The sequence below is a fragment of the Limulus polyphemus genome, unplaced genomic scaffold, assembly GCF_000517525.1.
Source record: "Limulus polyphemus unplaced genomic scaffold, Limulus_polyphemus-2.1.2 Scaffold152, whole genome shotgun sequence".
Lineage (NCBI taxonomy): Eukaryota > Metazoa > Arthropoda > Merostomata > Xiphosura > Limulidae > Limulus > Limulus polyphemus.
In genome coordinates this window covers 715,981-742,267 of record NW_013665762.1, presented here as the reverse complement: position 1 = coordinate 742,267, position 26,287 = coordinate 715,981, and the positions used below count along the sequence as shown (strand labels likewise).

At 30.5% G+C, this 26,287-nt stretch overlaps 1 protein-coding gene and 1 long non-coding RNA gene across 3 annotated transcripts in view; both read left to right on the top strand.

Annotated features, from left to right (window-relative positions):
* The window catches only part of LOC106476160 (proline-rich protein 2-like), a 32,181-nt gene extending 18,899 nt beyond the window's left edge, over window positions 1–13,282 (top strand). Inside the window, exons 5-8 of one of the 2 annotated variants that reach the window (XM_013936830.2) lie at window positions 963–1,037; window positions 7,658–8,256; window positions 10,483–10,521; window positions 12,638–13,282. In XM_013936830.2, the coding sequence (XP_013792284.1) occupies window positions 963–1,037; window positions 7,658–8,256; window positions 10,483–10,521; window positions 12,638–12,687 (763 nt within the window). In that variant the 3' untranslated portion in view covers window positions 12,688–13,282. The remainder of the gene's footprint in view (window positions 1–962; window positions 1,038–7,657; window positions 8,257–10,482; window positions 10,522–12,637) is intronic. The other variant, XM_013936833.2, reaches the window with a different exon arrangement.
* Window positions 13,283–17,214: 3,932 nt separating this feature from the next.
* Window positions 17,215–26,287, top strand: part of LOC111084411 — a 15,197-nt gene continuing 6,124 nt past the window's right edge. Inside the window, exon 1 of the long non-coding RNA XR_002609540.1 lies at window positions 17,215–22,378. This is a non-coding gene — a long non-coding RNA (uncharacterized LOC111084411). The remainder of the gene's footprint in view (window positions 22,379–26,287) is intronic.

The following is a 26,287-nucleotide window of genomic DNA, read 5'->3' as shown; positions in this document are numbered from 1 at the left end:
CATGATAGATAGGCAACATGCGAAAAGAAAAAAATAGACATGAGAAAAACATTGCTTTATAAACTTTAAAACTTAATAAAAAAAATTGATATTTTGCATATGTAAGCATTGTAATGATTACTGATAATCTGCCAAATTTCGTTAACAATCGCTTACTAATTTAAAAGTTATAGCATGAAAACTATAACAAACACAAAATGGTTACGAGGTCAATCCTAGGAATATTTGAGATTGTGATAGTAGTAATTATAATTTCTTAGAAAAATAGCATAAGTTACACAAATAGTTTCAAGTTAAAATTATCATAAGTTATACTTGATTTTTGAAGTGTATTTTAATTTTTCAGAATAATTCTCAGAAAAATGTGAATGTTTTTATTATGTGTTTATTAAACATGTATTCATAGGAGCTACAACTAAGCAACTTGTATGTTTTTTTTATAATATCTCGGAAAGGTTTGTTAAAAAAAGTCGCAAATTGTGTGTAGGCAGTTTGGATTACTTCAAATATTTCCTTGAGTTTAAATTTTGCTCATTCAACAGCTGTCAAAATATTCTAACAACCCAGTTTGGTTGGTCATTGTAAGACTTAGTGAAATATGGTGAAATTTGAATTTATTTCTAGAGAGAAATACTTGTTCAGAACATAGTATAGAATCAGACAGGTATTGTGTATTACAAAAAATGAAATACAAATTCAATGTTACTCTGCACTGCTCGAACCCATCTGAAAAACAAATCAACTACTGCCAGTAATTAAATATTGTAATTATAAACATATTGGCAGCTATTGAAAGTAGGTTGTACAGATTGCAAATAGTCCCATGGTCTTTATCATTCCAGAAGTGTGTGGCTGTGGCTGAAATTATCATGAAAACAATTTTTAAAAATTTGAATTAAGTCAGTTTAGAGGCTCTGCTTAAGGTTAAGATAATTCCTGAATTAGCTGTTTTCTATTGATAGTTTCGGCCCGCCAGATCACCTGGAGTCAAGAGAAATCCTTCCTTCAAAGAGGATCCCCGTTCATTGCAGTGCAGGGTAAGGGTTGAGTTTGGTATTCCAGTAACTAGATTTCTGCCACATTTTTATAAATGGGGAGTATCTTTATGTTGAAATTTCTGAAAAGTCAATGGACTGGTAATGTTTATAGATACATGTAACTTTAATATGTTTATAAGCAACTTAGTAATCTATTCCAGAAAAATTTGACTTTTTAAAAGTTCTAAAGTTTTTTTTATAAATATAGAATCACAATTTTTTCCTTTTTTTTTTAACTTTAGTTGTGGTAGTATATATATATATATATATATATATATAAAATAGTACATTACTGTTTAGAATCAAATACATCCATAGTTAACTCTCAAATTACTTTTTGTTTTATACTATTTACTACTATTGGACTTTATATATTGCATCACATTGAGTAATGTAATGCAATGGATAAAATTGATCATTTTCTGTGTAAAACATATTCTATACTACATATAATTTTCAAGGAAAATGAAGGACCTGTTCCAACAAATTTTTAAACTTTATAGATAACTTTACAAAGCATCTTTAATCAGACTTCCAAAACTTTTCTCACCACTGATATAAGATTAATAGGCCTATAAATTGAAAAGAGCAAAGGTCCTAACAATAAGCTCTGAGGTATTCCACTTTTGATATTAATCCAGTTTCACTGAACTCTGTTTATAAAAACACTTTGCTTTCTCACATCCAGCCATTTTCCTATTCAGTGAGTCAACCTCAACTTCTCACACCTACAGCCTTTTGGGTGGCTGGCATCTTGTTAAATGCTTTCTGATAATCCTGATACACCAAATCCACACCTGTATTCTCATCTACATAATCAGTAACCTCTTCAATGAATGTCAAAAGACCACTAAGGCAAGATTTTCACCTAGTAAAACCTTGTTGACTTTCCAACAAATTTTAAACTTTATTATATGACTTTGCAAAGCATCTTAAATCAGACTTTCAAAATCTTTTCCCACCACTCTGATGTAAGACCAATCAGCATGTAATTACACGAAAATGAGGAGTAACATAAGCCAGTTTTCATTTTTCTGACTTCTGCCTACTTTTCAAGGATTTACAAAAAAAAAAAGCAAATGGCTTAGATATCCAATCCTTAACCTTCTTCAAACACTTTGGGGAAATATCTTGCCCAGGAGATTTATCATTCTTTAAACATCCCAGTTTTTTCTCAACAAGCTAAGAGTTAATATGATCATGTTATTTGATTGTTTCCATCGAATTACTGTTCATGATGAAGAAGATTGCTTAAATTGTCATTTGTAAAAATTGAAGAAAAGGGTAAAATTTAATAACCCATCCATGTCATAATCATCAAATATGAGCCTTCCTGTATCGTCCCTCAAAGGCTCTACTCCCATCATAACATTTTGCTTACTCTTAATGTATTTAAAGAAATCCTTACTGTTAATTTTTAACATTTGCAACTAACCTTTTTTCATATAGTTTTCAATTTCTTAATTTCCCATTTGACCAATTCTCTTAATCTTGTATAATTCTCTAATGCCACTTTTCTTTCCTTCAAAGAACATGCCTATTTTGAATATTTGAAAATTTATTTCTAAAAGTTTTCCACAATTTGTTCAGTATCTCCAGTTAATTTAGTTGACCAATTCACAACAAATAATTCTTGTCTCATCCCTTCAAAATTTTCTTTTTATTTTTAATTTTGGATAAATATAATTTTATTAATTCCATATACAGCAAAATGTCAAACTTGATTAAGCAATAATCACTTTCACCCAGATGTTACACAATCTTTAACTTGTCAACCATTTCTGTATTAAAAGTTAACAATAAGTTTAAAATAACATTTTTCCTAGTAGGTTCTCAGACCAGTTGGTGAAGAAAACCATTCAATCTCATTGCTATTAGGTTTGATATCCTCAAATTGGACAGAGTATAACTTGCAGATTATGTATAAAGCCACCACTCTCCCTTTTTTAGTTCTCTATCTCTACTAAATAACCTTTAACCCTATATTTTGAAGAAGTTTCTGTCCTCAAAATTGTCTACATTTAACCAGGTTTCAGATATTCTAATTACATCAAAATCCTCCATTCCAACCATTGCTCTAAAACCATCCTTTTTATTTCTTATACTTCTTGTATTAAATGTTTTGTTTAGTCTACCATTAAAACTACTTCTGTATTCTGTTTCTACACTATAATTTTCTTTACATCTTTTTTTCTCCATTATTTTGGCCCTCACCATTGTCTAGTCCTAGGTTAAAGCTGACCTTACCAGATGAGTTAATAGACAAACAAGTTAGCCTTACCATATTTAAGTGTAAACCATCCATTCCAAAAACTTCCTTTTTTACATTGAACTGATCTCACAAATTCAACCTGTTCATCCTTACATATTAACCTATTTATAATTTTATTCCCAGAATTACGTCTTGACAGTATCCCTGACAGAATTTAATTATTATGGCCCTTTTCTTTAAATGCCTTTATCAGTCCCTTGCACTTGTAAATTAGCTCCTCTGACTTGCCTTTCCCTACATCATTTGCTCTTATGTGCAATACAAAGACTGGATTGCTGCTATTGCCCTTTACTATATCATTTGCTCTGTCAGTTATATCCTCCCTTGACCCTGGATAACATAACCTAATTCTTTTTTCCTGTTTTCCCTATAGTATGTCTTGTTAATGTGCTATACTAAAGAATCATCTGTAACTATAACCTTATATTTTTCATTCCAACCATATCTGTCCCATTTATTTTCTTTCCCTCCCCTAGTTTGTCATCTGCAGAAGCTAAAGGCTGAAATCTGTTACTTAAAGGAACCTTCTCATCACAATTAAATCCAGTGTTTCTTGTCATATTAGTACTGTTTCTAACCTCGTGAAAGTCATTATTAGCTACTATAACTGTTGCATACAAAAGCTCAAGTTCCTATTGAAATTCTACTGCCATTTCCTACACTATTCTTGTCTTTCTATCACCTCTACTCTGTTTAGGATAACATCAAATTTCTCCTCTAGCTTGCATATTCTAAAAACAAATTGTATGTCTTCACTGCTAGCTTTCGTTGGAAGTGCATGCCAGTCTCGAGTTCCCAAATAATACTTGCACCTATCCCACCTTACCTACCTTGAGAACTTACACATACACTAATCTTAACAATTGTAACCTGGGAATAGATAATCAACACTAAATACAATAACCTATTGACAACACTGTTAAGCCTAACATTGGTATGAAATAATTGCACTATTTTATCACTACCTTATCTTCTCACTAAAGTAATTAAGTTTATCTTTAGGGTAAGAAGTAGCAAATATTTTTGTAGTAATACAATATATTTAGCCTGTTTTATAACTTACTAACAAGTTAACTTGTAGCTAAATTACATTTGCTAAGTCTAATCAAACATTTATATTAGTCATGCCACTATAAACTCTTAAACTTTAATTCTAATATTGTTATTTAACAATCTTATTAAATAAGCTTGTTTTTAGTAATTATCACAAATTACTACAAATAAGAAAATCAGATCAACAGATAAGGAGCTCCAGATGTAATCAGTAGCATTAACTGCAGTATTGATGGTGGTTTTATTTTAATCGTTCATGTGACTTGTATGTTATTAGAGAACCTTTAACCAACAGAGTCATGTACCCATGAGCAGTTTTGTGTATAAATAGTTTAAAATGCCAGTAAAGTCCATATAGTAGACCCCATTGATAATTTTAAGGTTAACAAAACATAAAAACCTGCGCTCGTAAAGAATACACAACAGATAGTGATGATTAGTAAAATTTTTTTCAATATAACTGTTTGGGGAAAAGGTTGTGATAACGTGTAACAAAAATAATGTTGAAAAGGAGGAAATCAATACCATATAAATATTTGTCAAAGATTAGATGTTTATGTGTGCCCAGTATTTATTTGTTAGGAAGTTAAGTGAAATGCTTATTTTAAGTCATCAGGCATGAGCACTTTTAAATTTTTTAAGATATATTATTTTATGCCAGATTTATGCTCTTTCTAGGAAGCATCTGTTATTAACCATTATAACGTTATGAGGTCTTTCAAACCTACCAACTTTTAACGTTGAAGAGAGTGTATAAGAGAGTGAGTGCAAAAGACCTGATCAGGAATGGATTATTATGATAATTGTAAAAAATTGAGAAATTAATAATGTATATGAAGCTTTGTTGAGGCAAAAAAAATTGCATTCAGATTATGTATGTGCACAATTACACTGGATGTGTTAGATGTGTACCTAAAGATGCATTATTTTTCCAACATTCTTTGTCTAGTTATGTTTTTCTTAAAGGAATGCAATGATCAAAGTTCATGTTATGTTGAAGGTTTTTAGCATCACAGTGTTCTTTTATTCAAGTGCAAAGCTTTTAGTGGTTGATCCAGTATGTCCCTGGTTGCACCTTGAGCACATGAACTCATTTACCTTTAATGAGGTATTCATTGGGTGTTCCTGGTCTTTAAAGTTGAAGATCCCTTGTAATCTAGAATTCGTTTTAAAGACACATTTTAACTGAATTTGTAGATATAACTGTTTGATAGTTTTCTTCATAATGATGCATGAAATAGTGCCTAAGTAAGGTGCATCCAAGGTAACAGTTTTCTTTGGAATATCTAACATAACAAGTAGGGTACTGAGTTAAACCAGCATGCTACCATTACATCTTCAATCTTCAATTGTAAAAATATACGGAAAAGAATAGAAAAGGAGTAAATTGAGATCATTTGTTTTATAACTGTAAACAGTTTAACAAGTCTGGGGGAGTAGTGGTTTATATTAAGAATGATGTCATAAAAGTTAAACAGGGAACGAAATATTACATTCCTGCATTTTTAGTTGGCTTTCCTGATTGGGAATGCATAGTTCATCCATATTCTTTTAGTTATGACCAATGAAAATGAACATATTCATGGATTATATAAAAAAACAATTCATGAGGAATGTAATCTTCCTGATAGTTTTCCTTCGAATGAATGTAATTTTATTTCATTATTTCTATCCCTGTTATTTATAGATCAAACAACTTTACAATGTACAGGTTATTCAACAATTTAGATATTGTATTGTATTCTTAGGAATTAATCACACTATTATTCACATTTCAAAATGTGATGTAACTTAAGGAATAAAAATGTACAGTGTGTTATTGTTGAGTGGGCCAGAGCATGACTGAAATGCTCAACAGTTATTTTTCAAGTGAGCAGTATAAGTAGCTCATAGCTTTGGCTCTGCATGGAACCAAGAGTGGAACACAGCTAAACTTTTCCTGTCACTGGTGACAGATACTTTTGTTTGTAAAATATAAGTGAGAGGCCAGGTAAATCAGCATTTTGAACAAGATTTAGAATAAACTGTTAGTATAATTATTAGTAGAATTTGTTGTTGTTGTTTTTTTTTCATTAAACATTTTTTTTGGATGTCAGTTCTTAAAAGTGGATGTGATTTTTATTTCTGCACTATTTCTTTTAAAACTTTAAAAATGATTCAAATTGCTCATTGTTATTTTCATACAGTAATCAGTTTGTACAATGTGCGATTAACACTGTTGTCAGTGGTATGGTAGTCAGTCACTGTTGATCAAACAAAGATGTCAATTTCTTTCATGTTGGAACTATTCGTCCAATTCTCTTGATTGTTTAGGCATTTAATGTCTATTTTTGTTATTGGTATTAGAGCTCCAACTCTGTTGACTCACTTGATTCTGACATATGATGGTGTCTAATACCTGGCTGTCATATGAATAAAATACTTTTCAGTTCTGTAGTGCACAGTTTTTTTTTATGTTCCTTGAAAAAACAACAACTATTTTTCACATTAAACTAGTAGTAGCTAATGTGATGCTCAAGATTGTTTTATTTAAATTTGTGCATGAGTTGTAAACTTTTGAACCATTTATTAGATTGCTTTGTGATTTCATCCCTCTTTTAAGGGACTGTATTTCCAAGAAGAAATATTGATAGATTTTTACTTAAACATAAAATCAAATTAAAACTATAACTATGCTATAATAGTTGCTGGTAATAGAGGATATCAACAACCTAAATTTCTAAAACTGGGAATATAATGTGGTTAGCATGTGTACCTTCACCCTACAAAAGTGTCAGGATTCATGACTTTTATACCATCATCTTCCTAACCAATCTCTGTGTATCCATAATCGTTTTTTAACAGAAATCTCAATTTGTGAGTCTAAATAAACTACATTTTATTACATATTACCACATTATTTTTAATTTGTATGTTACTTCATACATAACTACTGTTAGTTGCTCGGTTTCAGGCACTTGGGGTCTGGATGTTCTGACTGGAAGTATTGTTGAATTTGACATTTGAAAACTTCAAGAAGAATTAATGACACACTTGTATTAAGTTTGCCTAAAATGGAATAGAAGTAAATGGTGACATCTTTGAAATTTTCAGGAATAGAAAGTTCAAGTATATGCATATTAGTTTTCTATGTTTTGGTTCAACAAAATATTTTGAGAACAGACAAACATATGTGTACATATTCAGTAAATAAGACTGAAAAACAAAGAGGAGCTACTAGCTGTATTATTGATTTAGTCATGAAGTCTTGTTTTTGTTTTCTAATTTTTGGTCTTGATGGTTTATTCCTTTGTAGCTCAGAATACCCGTCTAATGATTATGGTATGGAAGGAGGCGACTTTCAGAATCCTTCTGGATATGGATCATCATACAGTAATCCAGATGGCTATCGAGATTCATATGACCAACCTCAGCAGGGTACTGCTCCCTATAGTAAACCGGATGATCCCTATCAACGACGTACTCTCTCTTCAGATCCATATGGTTATCGAGCACCTCAATCAGAATCCTATACAAGGTCAGATTCGTATGGCAGATCACAGCCTCCAACTGACCCCTATGGTCGACCAGCTCCTCCCCAAGGCTCTTATACTCGGTCTGCACCTCATTCATATGGGAGGCCAGCTCCTACTGAGGATCCCTATGCTCGACCAGGACCTGCTGATCCATATGGCAGACCTCCGCCAGCTGATCCTGCAGCTAGGCCAGCACCACCTGCTGATCCATATGCCAGACCAGCACCACCTGCTGATCCGTATGCTAGACCAGCACCACCAGATCCTTATGGAGGACCAATACCACCTGATCCATATGCCAGACCAGTTTCTTCTGACCCTTATGCAAAACCTGTACCTCCAGCTTATTCACAGAGTACAGGTTATGGATACAATACAGGTAAATACAGTTTAATTTGAAAGTAGTAAAAATAATATCTTATTATTATATCAAGCATCAGTAATTTTAATTGATGTAGCAATTTAACTTAAATGTCTTATAAGATGTCATCCTTGTTCAAAATACCCCCACCACTTTGGATTATTTAATATGGCTACTGTGTTAATTACAAATTCAGAAAATCATTGCTTGAGTTAAATTATTGTAAAGCAGCAATTTGTGCAATGTTAGAGAACTTGCAACTAATAATAAAAATTTAATTTTATATAAAGCTCTCCATATTAGAGATATGAATACAGTTCCATCAATCCATGTTTGAACATGGTTTGTAAAGAAGTCTTTAAAGTTTCTTCAAATAGTCATTTTTTTCGAGCACTACCTAGTTATGTTGGTTATATTACTGTTTACTTATACTGCTAATGAACAATTGTTTCATTCTTCCTGGACTGCACACTGAGAAATTTGTGTGTAAATAAAAAAAATTGATTTGTAATGTTTATGATATTTCTTCAGCTCTTGTTGGCAGTGTTAAAGATTACAGAATTTTATCATTACTTAGTTGGTCGTTCAACCGAGAATTACGTCAAAAATTATTTGAAGTTATGTTTTAGAGATTGTTTTTGAATCTACTGTTTAGCAAACACATATGATGACATTTTCAAATGGGGGAATTTTATTAATTATTAATGCATATGCTGCGAAGAAGTAAGGAAACATTTGTAGCAATATCCCTATGGAATATGTTGTGGTATATTTTACCAACTGTACAAACTCACTGATAAACATTAATAATGAGTAGTCTGTAGTATTATTTGGGGGGTGGGGGGTATTTTAAAAGTTTTTTTGTTTTTTCTCTCACTAAATGTTATGTAATGATAAAATGCTTAGAAGTTACATAATGTATATGTTCATGAAGAATGTTTTATAGATTTTTATACAAGTGCACATGTAATGAATTTTGTTACTAAAGCTATAAGAAGTAAAGAATTACTTTGTTTTGCATTTTGTATGATTGTTATTTTGGTTAAAATTAGTTTTTAAACTAGTCTAGCTTATGAAATATTGTTAAACTTTAATGTATTAACTTGTATAGTTAAGTAAATGTTTTTCTTTTATCTTTGTTATTAATCTTATTTAACTGAACAAAATGTACCCAGCAACAACAGCAAAATGCATACGTACATACCTATATAATTAGTTGGGTTTTAAAACATTGTGTTCAATCTTTTTGCCATGAAGTACATTTTTAAAGTTTTATTTTTTGTTAATTCGTGTTTTTTATGTTGTTAAATGGCTGTTTTAATTATTGTTATTTTCTTAGAAATTAAGCTTGGATTGTCTCTCATATACCAGAATTATTATCTGTTTCCATCTCCTCAATAAATGAAGTGTAAATGGTCTCGTTTACCACAATGCTCATTCTAGATTTTGATATTATATTTATACACACACATATTTCATAATTTGTAATGTACAGCCTTTTGTGCATTTCACACCAGTGACTTAAAATACATTCTCTTTTACTAAATGGTGGCCCAAATAGCTGGGGCACAAATATATGAACCATTTACTTGTCTTTGATGAGAATTTTGTTACTTTATAAAATTCACGATTTTAAGAATAATTTTATTAAATATATTTTAAGCATATGTAACTAAGCTACATTGCTTCTGGTTAAGAAATTAGCATAAAGGGTCACCTACAAAAGTTGTAGTGTTTCCAAACAAGACTTAAAACTTGAGCACTTTTGAATAGTTGACTATCCTTCTTTAGGAGAATAAAGCTACATTTGTCTTGTCATACAGCATGTGGTGGAAAAGTTTAATTTGTTACTTTGAGTTGAAAGACCATTAGCAAATGATTGTCTTCAGTTTAAAAGAAAAAAAAGTTGATACCATGTGAGCAATATTATAAAGCTGTAGAAAAAATATTGTTCTAGATGTTTTGTCATTTGTGTATAGTTGTTCAGATAATATGTATGCTTTTGAAGTAATAAACTTGAGTGAGTTTGTTGAAATAATTGAGGTCACACAATTATCTTATCGGTGGTATATCCACACCAGTTTTTTGGCTACACTAAGATATCTCTAATTACCTTGTGCTTCATGGAAAGTATAGCATAAGGATGTAGCTTTTGGGGATACCCCATTATAACCTGATTTGGATGCTGATTTGTTTATGATATGCAGTAAATATTGAAAGGTTATATATTTGTTCTTCCTGTAGGCATGCCAGGTGCAGAAGATCATTACTGGAACAATTCAGGTAAGATTTTTTGTAAGATATACAAGATTAACCTTGTTTAAGCAAGCGGTCATTCTGTCCATCCTGTAGCATATTCGGAGATGATATTGTGAGAGTTAGTTGTGTCTGTTACACAAGAGTTTTTTTGGCAATTTCAATATGTGGGGAAGAGAAGAAGGTTATTAACAGTATCAACTTGTTTTACCCATTAAAGGTTATGAATGTAGAGGGTGCTGTTCTTAATGTAACAAAGGTAACTAACATTTATATTTCCTGAACCACTAGGAAAGACAGCAATTGGAGAAATGGGATCATAGGTTACTGTGGGACTAAATATTGTGTGACCTACTATGTGTAGCAGAGTACAGACTACAAGTTAGTTGTTTATTACGCCATTAGATTGTGATCATGTTGCGAGTTTTATAGGTCAAAGGAACAGTGGTTGAGAGTAAATGATGGTTTATTCATGATGTTAGGATGAAAAGAGGGCATTCATGACATTACCTTATTATATCTTGTAGCACATTTTGGAGTTTATCTATACTTTGAACAAGACAGTTCATCAGTAAGATTAAAATCACCCCTATCTTGTCGGTTTTGCAGTTTGTGATAAGCCTAGTACGTGTGTTAATAATAACACCAATTCTCAGTAATGATTATCACACTTAGAAGTTAAAGACATTCTTAATGTATCACACTACGTGTGAAAGTAGCTCTGTAATTGCTAACATAAAAAGTTAACCATTAAAATTTTATGGGTTTTTGAAAGAAAGAAAAATCAGTAGAAAGTCACAATATATGCATTTTTTTTCTCTGCTTTATCAATAAGAGTAGTAATTTTTAATGATGTACAGTAGACGAAATAACTGAAGAGTATGATGCTTAATTATCTTTTGTAAGCATTAATAATATTAACACCTGTACAGGAAAATAAATCAAACAGAGTAAGGAGAAATTGTGAAAAGAAAGAGTGCATCATCTTTGAATTTTTTTTAGTACGGTTTATATCACTATATATTAAGAAACTGCATAAATGTTAAGATTCTGAATTGTTAAAGCTCTTTAATGGATTCATAATATAATCTTCCTAGCAGAAAGTAACTTTAAGATACAAAAAATAAAATTATTATATATTTTTATAAAATATGTTTTTAAATTTGCAAGTGCACTTGTCTTTTCAGTTTTATTGAATTAAAAGTTGAAAACTGAACATAGTATAGTATGCTGATGGAATTGATTATACAATCACAGATGTCGTTGAGCGGTGATTGAAATGTTTATTAAATTGTGTAATAAATAAACCTGTATTTCCGTAAACCTTAATATTAAAACATTGCATTTTTAATGTTACATGCAAATTTTTCCATGACTTGGTTTGATATTCAGAACTAATCTTTACTTTTAGTATGTATGTTACAAGAATTGAAATACATTTTAGTCATGTGACTTGTAATGATACAATCTGGTAATTGGCTTGCTAAAGACATATTTGTATTGTTTGTTAGATAACAAGTAAAGTATCTCAGAAAGACCCAGAACTAATTACCCATTAAAAAGAAATATATATATAAGAAATTCTCAGTATTTTTTAACTGTTTATAAGTCAATGTTAAGATGGTTTTTACAAGGTGAAGAATATTGAAGTGGACTGATAGTTACACTAACCAATTTTGGTAAAAGATCAGTTCCCATTTACTGCTATGAAAACAGAAACTAAATTTGTGAGCCTACTAGTTCTATTGCTTCTGTCTCCTCAGTACGTAAAAATAAACTATTACTGTGTAAATGTGTGTTTCTAATCACTGATGGAAGACTGACTTTACTAGGAGACAAATTTGATGGATCAATTTGCATGAAGTATTTGAAACATTGCTCATTAATGAAGAACTATTTGCTAAAGTGATTAGTTAGTATAACAACACAGTTCACATTTCAGAAAGAAAATGCACGGTATTGTCTCAAGGCTAAAGTACGTGTGATTTTTCATGACAAATATTCCAGACTTGGATTGTAATCTATGTTGATTAAATTTTTATGCCCATTTTCTTCTTTTTTTAATCTAAGGGTTATAAATTTTTGAGCACTGTGAAGAAGTAGGGCTTTTTTTATGTTAAAATGTGTTCTACTGCCGTTCCAGGTGTGTCCAAGGCCAGTAGTTATCAGCAGTACGACTACAACACTTACTAGTACCAACTCTTCTTACGCTCCAAGATATAGTTACTAAAGTAGCACCAGGTTATGGGCACCCATCTTTTAATTATTGAGCTGGCGACAGTCGTATCGTAGCATTGTGTTGTGTTCATATTTCTACATATTGTTTCTTTCTTGTGTAACTTGACATTTTGAGCAATATTTTAGTAGCTTTAGAATAATTTTTATCTAAGTGACAAAAAGAATTTTTTTGAAGTAGCTGCTTTTAAAAATGATGTCTCAAGTGTATTGTTAATTATGAATTTTTAAATAGATAAGAAAACAGTAACCTAACATGTTCACATTCAGCCTTTTTTAACAGCTTAAAGGCAAGTTGGGAGTTTGTTTTTTGACTCAATATGTTCTTTTAATACGAAGCAAAATATAAGTAGTACGAAAAACATTTGTATTCATTACATAAAACATTTCAGTTTTGATTAATGTAATTGTGCAACTGAAATGATGCATGATGTTTTTGGAATCAGTTCTACATTGTAAAGTTTGTTTTTGTCAAAACTTGTATTTTCAATGACTGAAGTAAATGCACACAGGCATTGGTAATTCGTAATTAAAATGTTTTTACAGCAACTGATGAAGATTTTCATTGTGTTTGAATTATTTTAACTGATATACAAAGGATAATGATTGAGATAATTTGAATTCAAATGAATCTGAAATGAAAAGTACATTTTCCCAGTGTGTGACAAAATGCATAGGATCAAAATGTAAAAGGAAGTAAATGGCATAAAGCATATTAAAAAACTATCGTACATAAACTAAACAAATTATTTGCATAATATTCTAATTAAAATGGAATGCTGCTGTATAAATGAAATATTTAAACCTACTCAATTATGTGCTAAAACATTCAGCTTTGTGTGTCATAGCTTAACTATTGACTCTCTTTTATTCTCTTTCCAAATTTCTAGTATATAATTATTTTTTTCTCAAGCCTGACGTAATAATAAATGAAATATGTCTTTTTTTTTAACACCCCTGGTCATAAGACAGGTAACAGGAACGTTCAAAACTAAGCCAGTGTTTACTCATAATTGTGACTAATAACAGAGTATGTAATCGGGTAATTTTTTTTTTTCTGGGGAAAATGATGCATTAAAAATTGGGAGAATTGCACTTTTTTCCCTAAATATTTTGCATGGAATTTGAGCCTGTAAGATACTGAAGTAATAAATTCAGTGTTTATTCCCTTTAATTTCTATAAAAAGTTAAATTTGTACAAGAAAGTATAATTTTCTGCAATGGAAATTAAAATTATATTTACAAAATTAAAACAAAATTTGGCTTTATTGTTAATTTTTTTAGAAAATTAACATGCTTGTAGCCTGTTTTAAAGCACAGTATTGTACAAATATTGTTTTAATTGTAAATATTAATCTTTAATATCTTAACTTTAAAAAGCTAACAAAGGCAAAAAGAGAAAGTTCTGAAGTTTTAAAAATTAATTGTTAATCAAGTATATGATTTCATGGGTAGTGTGAATGAGAAATTTGGAATCATGTGTTTCTTAAAAGAACCACTGTATTTTTTATTATGATCTAACAGTGTTTTACAAATACAGATAAAAAATTCTTATGAACATTTTACTTTTTTTTTTTCTGTAATGCAGAATTTCTAAAAATCCTACAAACTAGAAAACAATTTATTTAAACACTTAATGAAAATAAAATTTGTATTATCTGTCACTGGAAAGTTTGTAATATTAAATAATGCAATTAATTTTTTTAGGTTAACAAAAATGCCGTAATCCTGAGAAACTACACTAAAAGTTCATAGTGATTTTTCCCTCGATTATTAAACAAAATTTTTATACAAACTTTAAACCTCACTATGGGAGTTAAAATTATAAAAGTAATTAGTAACTTAATTGTTCTTGTTAACTTCAGTTCCAAACAGTAGTTTGAAATCGGTGCAGAAATACTTGCTTAACGATGCATGCTCAGAAGGTTCTATGTTTAAGATGTGAAACCAAGAGACAGAAAAGTAATAACATTTTTTTGCTGTAGAGATAGAATGCATTATCTTAAAAGCAAGAATAAAATTAAGGCAATACCTTGTTTATGAACATAAAATACGTTTGTGAAAAAAATGTTGTTACAGAAGAAAAATTAGAAAAATGTTAACAGTAAAAAGATTCAGATTTTATGTAAGTATCAACTTTTTTTTAAAAATCTTGAACTGAAGTAATATTTACATGGATGTGAAACCAAGAGACAGAAACAGAATAAAAGTAATAAAATTTTTTGCTGTAAAGATAGAATGCATTATCTTAAAAGCAAGAATAGAATTAAAGCAATACTTTTTTGTGGACATAAAATACATTTGTGAAAAAAATATTTTAGTTACAGAAAAAAATGTTGATTGTAAAAGACTCAGATTTTTGTGTTAGTGCCAACTTTTTTTAAAAATCTTGAACTGAAGTAATAATTACATACATGTAAACATAATGCACAAGAGGTTAAATTATTGGTTCAGTATATAAGATTTTAATGAAGTTGATAAGGTTTATTTTATATGATTATAAACTTGAAATCAAACAGTATACAATGATTCAACTAGTTTAGGCTTCTGGTTAGGTTAAATTTCTATAGGATCTTTTTGCTATCACAAATGGGACTTGCAATTTCAAGCTAAATACTTCATCAGAAGTATTTAGCTAAGAATTTTCCACTTATATCAAAATGCTTAGCTCAGACTCATAACAGACACTGAAACAGCAGTTAATTGTTTTTTTTGTTAACTTTTATAATGCTTGATTCCTAATAATCAGTTTTATGTTAAACAGAAGTAATCTTTTAATTTATTATGATGTCTAACTCATTATCCATTATAGACATCTATATCGAGATTTTCCAGTTATTAAGGTGCTTAACTAGGATTTATCACAGGCACCCAATGGACTTCTCACTTCTTCGTGAATGCTTTAAACACATTCATCATAGATATAAAAATGTGGTACTTTTATTTCAAATACTGCTTTTAGAAGGTCTTATATAAATATCCAGTATACAAAAAAATTAACAAGGCAGTGTGTTTGATCAGCTGTCAGTGCGTAGAATACGTCTTACATCTTGTCTAGACCAATTTCTAGGATATAAAAAAAGGAAAATGTGTAATCAAATGAAAAACATATGGTATACCATGTCTAAGGTAAAACTTATCTCAAAGATGAAAGAGAAAAAACTTGAACATTATTAAATACCTTTGTGGAATGTGAGTGAAAAAAAACAGAAAATATTACCAGCATACAAGGAAAAATACAATAAGTACTTTGAAATTCAATAAAAATACAAATAAAAAGATTGTTACATGTTGTGACCATGTTTTTGGTTTTTTTATTATCATAAAATACTTTAGGGTTAATGTAGTTAGCACTGAAGTGTGTTGATATAAATTAGTTAAGACTTAGAAGAGTTTTTTTTTAAAAAAAAGAACTTCACAGTTATAATCCAGAAAAGAACAAAAGGGGTAGCAGTTCATGGCTGCATTACTTAAAATTAGTTTCACAGTTTAATTAGTAATGCAATGAATCATAGACTATAAAGGGAAATTTCAAGGAGTGAATAACGTTTTACATGCAGACATCATTAATATTAGTCATGAATTACCAATAGGTGTGCTGTTGAACAGGTTTATTATGGATTGAAAGAAAGGTGGGTTGTTAATTGGAGAGATTAGATAGACTATTTAAAATAATGGTCACAGTAGAAGAAGAATTAATCATCAGTATTAGGAATAGGGTTATTTGTACGAGATGTAAATTCACTTGGTTTATGATGAAAAAATTAAATGTGAACTGTAAAAGTTTGTATGTATAGAAGAAAAAAATGGAGTTAAGATATTCGTCTGTGGTATGTACAATACGTAAAATTTAATGTACAGTGACCAAGTTTGTTGAGGTAAAGATCACATTATCGTTAATAATAATTAAGGTATAACTTCCAACTATCTAGTTCAGAATGTTTCCTTTTAAATTTACATGAAACAAATTTAAATTAATAATTTATAGAATTTAGTTATATGATAATGAAGACTTTTTTAAGCATTGCTGAGGTCATGGAAGGGGGAAAACATGCACAAGTACATTAAACAAGGAGATTTATAAATAAACTAAGATACATTAGTTAACAAATCAGTTTTGCTGTTTTAATGTATTTTAGATGTATAATCTTTATAGTCTGCCTTTGAAATGTCTGAAAGGGAGGTTTTATTAAAATATTGATCCATAGAAGTTCATACAATATCTATTAATTCTGATTGTGTGTTAATTACACTTGATGTTCTGTCATGATTTATATACAAGCAAACTATGGTAAAATCAAAAATGTGAGTGGCTCTAATTAGTTTCACAATGTCTGATTGCATTGATCATTATTATATATGAGTAAAAGTGTTCTTTTTAAAATAAAACTGATTTTAATGCAAAATGGAATATAGTATTTTATTGTTTACAAAAGCATTCATTCAACTTAATAATTTCTTTAAAATTTAACTTAGAAAATTTTATAAATTCAGGTTTTGAAAAATGATAAAAAAAAGCAGCAACACTTGTGTTATTCATTTGATTCCAGTAGAAGTTTTAAGAATATGTTGAATCAAATTCAAATAAAAACTAATTGGAAAATAAAAATGATTAGAGCAAATCATAAAATTCTTTGTGCTATTTGAGGGGAAAACAAATGTTTTGTTGTTAATTAATCTGATACAAAATAAAAAAGTTTTAATTTTGTTTTAAATTTTGAAGCTATTGATTACAGTAGTTTCTTAGACATTTTACCAGAATACTTATTATCATATTTCATAAAAATACTTGTAACTGTTTGAACAATAATGTTTAATATAAAAAAATAGGTTAAATTTTGTTGGGCAAAAAAATTTGTGGGCATCATACCTGTCACAGTTGTTTTTTAATAATATCTGTAATTTGGTTAATAGAAAATTGTTTTTGATTTGTTGAACAAACGTAAACAGATATCCATGGGGAAATCAGAAGTTCCACAGCAACTCTATTATCTGTAAGATTACAATGCTTTATAAAAAAATTAATATATTCTCAATTGTTGGGTTTTCTAAAGCTACTTTGAATTTCTTATTTCATCCAATATTATTTTATCATACATAATTAATAGTGCAACTGTGTTCTTGAATAATGTTAAAGAAATAATGAACTGATTAGTGGAAAATATTAATCACCAGAAATGATATTGCTTATTTCAGTTACACATCTTTAAAGCAGTTGACAAGTGAAAGAAATAAGTTAAAATTTACTTCGTACTTGGGAAACAAGGTAAAATGTTTGCAGTTGTGAGTAATAATGTGAAGAAAAAAAGAGAGTTGATTCCGTAAAGACTGAAAATTTTGAACTATTATCATTGGATAAATACTTTGAACACTGCACAATATTACATCTGAATATATTGTAAAAGCAGCAGACTATCCGTTTTTCTACTTCCCATTTTACGTTTACTGTACACCATCATAAATATTTTAAGAACTAAGCTGTTGTTTATATCTAGCAATTAAATAGAGATTAAGACAAAACAGTTGACAATTTTGCAATGCCCATTAATAACACGAATTGAAAGAGGGAGATAATATTAAAGGTTCATCATCTTCATGATTACGTTGATAGTGTTAGTTATATAGGAGTGCCTATAACTACAGCTTTTTTGAATAACATTACTTTTATCACAAAATATTTATTGTATGAAATATGTATGCAAGAGATTATATTAGAAAAAAAAACTATAATTATTTGAAATGTTTGAACAGTCCAGATAAAAACTACATAACAGTTGCCCCTCAAAAGTGTACTCTGACTATTTGTAATAAAATATGGTTTTAAAAGTACATGTAAGATATATTGTTAAAATGTATATTTTACATGATTGAGAAAAATAGCTCACAAAAGATGTGCTGTTGATTTCTGTAGGTAAAAATAGTCCCTTGATGGGACAGCGGTAAGTTTATGGACATAAACGCTAAAATTTGGGTTCGATTCCCTGCAGCGGACAAAGAAGGTAGCCCATTGTGGCTTTGCTTTAAAAGAAACAAACAAAAGTAGGTAAAAAATATGCTGATAATTCTTGTTCAAAAACATAATTCCAGTTATGTTTTTACTCATAACTCGTGATTTTAAATTTAACTAAAGATTAGATTGCGATATGTTTTGGTTATTGAATTTATTCTAATACGTAATAGGACACGCCGTATGATTAGAAAAAGAGAGTACAAGTTATTCATGTCACAGAATACTCTCAAATTATGAAAATACTCAGAATTCTATAATATACATAAAGGTTAGCAGTTGATGAATGTTTGTTTTTGACAGAATATATGTTTTAGAAACTAGGAGACAAGAATTAAATATTTTTATTGCCCCCCTTTATTCCCAGTAACTTCTTAAGATATTTGGTTTTTTCTTCTGTTACAGATACATAAACTCTTGCCCCCCAGTGGCACAGCGATATGTATGCGGACTTACAACGCTAGAAACCGGGTTTTGATACCCGTGGTGGGCAGAGCACAGATAGCCCATTGTGTAGCTTTGTGCATAACGACAAACAAACAAGCATAAACCCTTATTAAGGCCTTCGTGAAAACATGTTTGTCCCCCAAAACGAATCGTATTCATTTTGTTTGAAATTAAAAACTAGTTGCAAGACACTAAAATTCCACCATCTTGAATTTTACTAACGTTTTGGGGAGTTCTAAAATATTCATTTTGATCTCTTAAGTTAAAATAATCCGTAGAGTTTTAAAAGTTTCTGGAATGATGTTACAGAACACATCTCAAGACCTCCTCAGAAGTGAACGAATGTGCAACAGCAGTATAGTCACACCACTGTCCAACATAGAAATGAAAAATAACTTTAAATTTATTTCGTTTCTTATGATTGTGTTAGGTGAGTGCTTGAAGCTCATACTTTGGATACTTTTAGACCCCCCAAAAAACGTCATTATTGAAAATCTTTGTGCTGTGGTTGCAGTGCCTATAGTATTTCAAATTGCTGTCTACTTTTGTATACTAGCTTACATCAAGTATTATATAATGATACAAAGAGGGTTTAAGATTTTTATATATTTTTTTCTACATATCATAAACGTTTCATAAGCTAGTATATACTTTACGTCTTAGAAAAATTTAATGCCCCATTCAGGAGTCAGTGGTAAGCTAGAGAGCTTTGAGGTTTGATTCATACCCAACCCAGATGGCTTTGCGCTTTAAAGAGAAATACTTAAACTGGAATATTGCATTCAAACAGTATAAAGTTTCAAACCGAAAGTAAGGTGATGTTAACATTAGAGACCTAAAAAGAGTTAAGTCATATGAGTGAAAAATACAGTAAAAAAATACAAGGTATAGCAGAAAGTGTCGCACAAAGAATATTATTTTTTAGAAGAAAAGTGAACTGCATAGTAATAATTTGACTTGCCACTTTTTTTTTATATATAGTATTCATATAATAATATGAAAAAGATGTTTTGATAATATATTTTCATCCAAAAATTGTCCGTGAAATTCTCAGCAAACCAAGTGATTTATTTATTTCTGAGTCATAACATTTAAGCATACTGCAGGGACCAGATGAATGGAAGAATGGTGGGAGTATAACAGAAAAATAAAAAAGGTTCGGTAATTCCACAGATTTTTGCTAATCTATATATGTCATATACATATAAGAAATAATCATTAAATTAATTTCTAAGGTTTGCTGAATTGATGAGCTCAAGAAGGAGGTAAGTGAAATCGTTTAATATGTCAGTTTAAATTACAATAATTTCGTTTTATATTGTATGAGAAAACTGGTTGTAAACGGAAGAACTTTTAGAAAAAACTAAACACATAAAGGACAGCATTGGCGTATTAAATCCGTTAGTAAATATAATACTGAATGATTATAAAGTTTTACAGTTGAACTAATATCCAAAACCAACCATACTGAACTTGCTCTTCTTGAGAACTGAGAAGATTACACAAAGTTTACTGTTACCAAAGAAATAAATAAATAACTCGATAGTAATGAGTTAAAGCAGCTTGTTAGACATTTTACATTGCAAGGTTTCACTACACCGCGGATAATACGTTAGGACTGAAAAATTGGCGGGAACGACAATTGTGGAAAGTCTTCCCCCTCCCATCCTCTTCCCCAGAAAAATAAGGTGAAGAGATTTTGAAGGTAAAATACCAGTTGTACGCCTTTAGTGTGTGTGCTTTAAAGTTAAGCAACGTATTATTGCAGTGTTAACTTCAGGAGAACGTATGACCCCCACCCTTATTAAATCACAAATACTATACTAGAAATTGGTAATCATTCTTAAAAAATGGCGAAAAGGAGAGAAAATATTTTATAGGTAAAGTGAACAGACTCATTTTATTAGGTTCTCCAGAAGCTTGTGTTTATAAAGATGGTTTTGGATAATATTGTCGATTTAAAATTACTGTCGTAGTTTCACTTAGTGCGTGTGCAAAGGTTACTGATTGTAGTCGAGAAAGTAATAGTCTTGCACAATGTAAATCTGTAATTGTCTGTTGTAGAAACTACTTAATTAATTAACTAGCTGTGTTATTTTCAACATCGTTATCTTACTAAAAGTCAGAAATTGGAAGTTCCCATAGATGATGCATTAAACTTTGTGTAATATTGGATATGAATGGCTCATTAATTACTTTAAAATATGTTATTTGTGATTAATAAGCTCTAAACATTTCAGACGTAGAATACTTAAAAATTTGAAGTTAAAATAAAATTATATATGTCTGAATAATTGAGCAATAAACGCAAATAATGTTTAATGAATGGTTCTTTTACAAATAATTTCAACTAATAAATAAAATTTTGATCTTCTGTCTAATATTAATATATAAAGTGCCCGAGTTTGGTTAGTTAAACCAATTATTTCGAATGCTTTTAAGACGAAAAATAAAACGGAGTATTGAAATAGAAGTGGTAATAATTTACATCTTCATGACAATATATTAAAAATATTTATCGATTCGTTCGTTCAATTGACTCAAAATCTAAGATTTTTTCAGCTACTTAATTACAGTACAACCATTTGCGTGACAGCCTGTAACTTTGTTTTTAGTCACCTGTAATAATATTTCACACTGAAGTGTAAAACCCGGATATTCCTTCCTGTTGGAAATCACGAGGCAAGGACACGATTTCTAACTGAGTTCTTGTGAATTTTTATCAATACTTCATTTTTTAAATCTCTTGTAAAGGTATTTAGAAATACAGTTCAGAACTTTTGTTATGGGAGTTAGGCAATTGCCACAAACGCGCTATAGTTGGAACGAAACAACAACGAACCAAAATTTTACTTTTTGTAATACATTGGTTTTGGTCTTTGAATACATATTTCACAGGCAAAACGTGTTATGCTCGTTTTGTTACAGAATCCGAAAAACTTTATTTCTGTTTTTAGACGTTTTGAAAGAACCTTGGGGGGGGGGGCGATTTGGGTATTTAAGTCTTGCACAAATTCTATTGTGTCAATTATGTAATTTTCAGTGTTACAACTTTAATAATCGACTTTCTTACGTTCACAGATCTGATGTCTCTTCGAGATGTATAACGTGTATGATAAACGTTAGCACATTTGATTTGAAGACCAACATATCAAAGGATCCATTTTCCATTTAAGAGCTTTCACCGAACAGGTGGTAAGATTAAAATTTTTATATCACTCTTATTGAAGTTTGTTTTGTGTTATTCTTAACTTGTTTTAATATTAGCAACGTACGGGCCTTGTATAACCTAGTGGTTAGGGCGCTTGACTCATAATCTGAGAATCGCGAGTTCGAATCCCGTTACTGAAGAAGCTCACTCTTCAGCCATGGGAGCGTTATAATATGACGGTCAATCACACCTTTCTTTGATTAAAGTGTAGCCCAAGAGTTGGTGTTGATTAGCTGCCTTTCCTTTAGCCTATCGCTTCTAACATAGGGGCGGATAGCACAGATAGCCCTCGGGTAGCTTTGCGTGAAATTTAGAAAACAAAAACAAAAAACGTATGCCATAAAATTGTCATTCTGTTTGTTTTTAAGAGGAGCTTCTTAAAAATATGATGACAGTATATCTTGAAAGTGTCTTGTATGTGTGTAACAGGGAGTGAATGGACTTTAGTTATCAGTTGGAGTGTGAGGTATTTAAAGGCATTTAGCCATACAAAACATTATCGTCGTGTGACACTGTTCAAGCATAATGTACAGACGAGAATACCGGCATGCATAGTAGAAAACAGGATGACCGGAATGAATTACTTGGTAGTGGTGAACGGCTACATGAGGCATAATACTCGGGCGGGCTAAGTAAATCTGAGACGGAAAAATGCCTGGATTTCCAGCAAGTAACTAACTGATCTTAACTGCATTTGTTATCGTTTGTTAAGGCCAATATAGACTGTAACTTTAAGATACTGTTGTGAAAATTATATTTCCAATTATGTTATATTGAAATTAGAATTTTATAGAGTTGCTAATGGGAAACACTTGACTTTGAAGTGAATTCAAACTCGTAAATCGAAATTGACTCAAGTCTTAACATTGTAAGTGTGTATCTCTTGACATTGGCATATTTTCATAATACGTTGTAATGGAAAGAGAAAAGCTGCTTGGTAAGACCATCACCTGTATGTATGTGCCATGCAGGGGGTAAAGCTAAATGACATAGACTAATGTGTAGCTTTGCGCTAAGACAAAGCATCCGTCATAAAGTCCAGATGAAACTTCTAAAGTATTCCGAGTTCTAAACTTGACAGTTTTCAGCTTTTACGCACGTAATAAGATATTTTTCTTTCTTCGACGGTAGTCGTTACGTGCCAATATAACCCAGAAAGGGTAGGTACGTTCACCATATCTTGTTTGTCTTTGCTTTCTCCCATCTTTCAATCCATTATATGCATTTGATGCTCTAAAGAGTACTAACGATTTATTTTAGGCACAGTATGCAGTTTTCAAAGCAAGGCTCGTCTGTAGTACACACACACACACACATTTAGGGGAAAATATATATGTAATATACCGAATATTGGTCTCGTACTCTCAGATATTCAATCTCAAGTTGTGATATTGTTTCACGAATTTTTAATGACAAGTTTTTTGTATTTACTGGAATTTTAACAGATACCTTAAACCTAAATTTATACATTCTGATATTGGGGTAGTTATGAATCTGGAAACCCTTGGGCAAGTCAGGGAATTTAAAAACGGGGTCAAAACGTAGGGAAAAGAGAAACAGTATATCAATCTGGAAAAGTCAGAGAGAATTGTGGGCTTTCTCACATATACACACACACACCTTCCTCCTCGTGAATCTCGTAAGTTGTTTGCACGCGCAAATCATAATGCTTACATATACCATAACATAATCTTGGTGACTCACTCTAGATGACAGGGGTGTAATTACACTGATCATTTCTGATGATAGGGAAGATCAAATATTCTTTTAAAAATAAAATAAAAATGCAACATTTTGTATTCTACTATGATATTCCGATATCTTTGTTTCAAGATCTTTATTTCTGTCATACCATAATAGAAGCATTTTATTTTGATTTCAGTTTGGTCTTGAGCTTGCTTCAACTCAAAATAATTTTTCATGATTGCTGTATTCTAATATGACAAACTAACTATAATTTTGTATTATTTTATACTATATTAAACATTGATTAAGAGCTTGAAGAATTAGGTAACATTTAATTAGTCGGATTAACAATTAAAACAGTTATTTGATATTTAACAGTTCGTTCGTAATCATAAAAGAATTGCAATTTTGAAAAGTGCTTGAATTTCGAGGTGTTTGGAATTGTGATTAATAATCTTTATATTATCATGGTTAGTGTTAAATACGTGGCAGTTTAGATTAAGAAAATATAAATGGTGAAATAAGTGAGTGTTAAAAAACTTTTAAAAAGTAAAAGCAAAAAACAAAAACATGTAGGTTACGTTATATGGAGAATTTTGATGATCAGACTAACTTCGTCGCTCCCTTCATAAAAACGCACAATAAATATTATGTGCGATCATTTATTTTAAAGTGTGTTTTTATTACTAGAGGACAGCACTGTTTCGAGTGAGCGTCTTTAGATACAGTATATTACTGTTGGTAATTGTTTTCCTGTAATAAGTTGCTGCACAGTGGTATCAGAATCTGTTTTTAGTGTTATAAGTCTGCAACCTTACCGCTGAGCCACGAGGTGGCTAATGTACTATATTTGTACAGTATAAAATTTTAAAACTATTTTGATTGGAAAGGTAATTAAAGACATTTGTGTTAAGTATTTCTAAGCCTATTGTGGGTTTTCTTTGGCTTCGACAAAAAAATATAAACATATTAGAAATTATTTATAAGGTTCAATATTGTATAAAAGATCCACCCATATGAGAAAGATACCAAGTTTAATGGGTCCAAAATATATGACAGAAACTGTTTCTAGCTGACGAATTGATGCAGTTATTTATTAATTAATTGGTGTTTGGGCCCCTGGTGGGTCAGCGGTAAGTTTATTGACTTAAAAGGCTAAAATCGGGGTTTCAATTCTCCACGGTGGACAGAGCGCAGATTATTGTTGCATGGCTTTGCGCCAAAACAAACAAAATATCGTGATTTTTACGTAGTAATAGAGAAAAAAATTCAGCTGGAAAAAAATATTAGCTAGAAGAAAAGAACAAGTTATATTTATTACTGTTTATTGTCTTTTTGTTCTTATCGGATCGTGGACTGGGCGATGCTTAGTAACTAGGTGCTTCGACTGTAAATCTGAAAATGTATGGTTCGCGACTGTTGCCGCAAAAATGCGTTCTGTAATATGGAGACGTGGGCCTAATATAAAAGTGAGACCAAATCCTACTATTCGATTACAGTAGTCCAAAAATTGTTTATTTATCCATTTTGTTATTGTCTAGGTTTATTTCAGTAGTTTCTTAACAAAGAACTTGGTCAAGTTGTGGAACACTCGTCTTTCTGTTACATGAAAACGGAGCCTGTCTTCTAATAGCAACGCTTTATAATTTTGTATATAAAGTATTACCATAGTAATTAAGTACTTGTGTGTTTTTCAACAATCACAGCATATTTAAAAATCGTCCTGACCTCTTTACGATAGAGAAGAAAACAGTAAGAGTTTGTAAAATTTCTATCAGATTTCCGATTGGTTGTTGGTCCCTCTACTTACATATGAGGAAGCTAAGTTAGGGAGTGTAAAGTTACTTAATTGTTATCATCGTATCTCTCAAATAATTAATTATTTGGGGATAATTTTGTATTTCTTGGTTTATAAATTGGTGATAATCTTTCTCAAATTGTGCTGCCCTTATATCTTTGGTAATATGGTGTGGGCGAATTATTGTTTTATTTTTTCAAGTTACAACTCAATTTGAAAAACACATTACGAATATATCGGTGTATAGGTTTTCTTCATAGTGAATACAAAGCACGTTCACACCAACAGTATGTTTGATACTTTTCACTATGATATACAGGGGTTGGACAAAATAATGGAAACACCTAACATTTTGGAATCATAATCTTTGAACATGTTATAAACAATCAAAACTTGACATATTTTAATG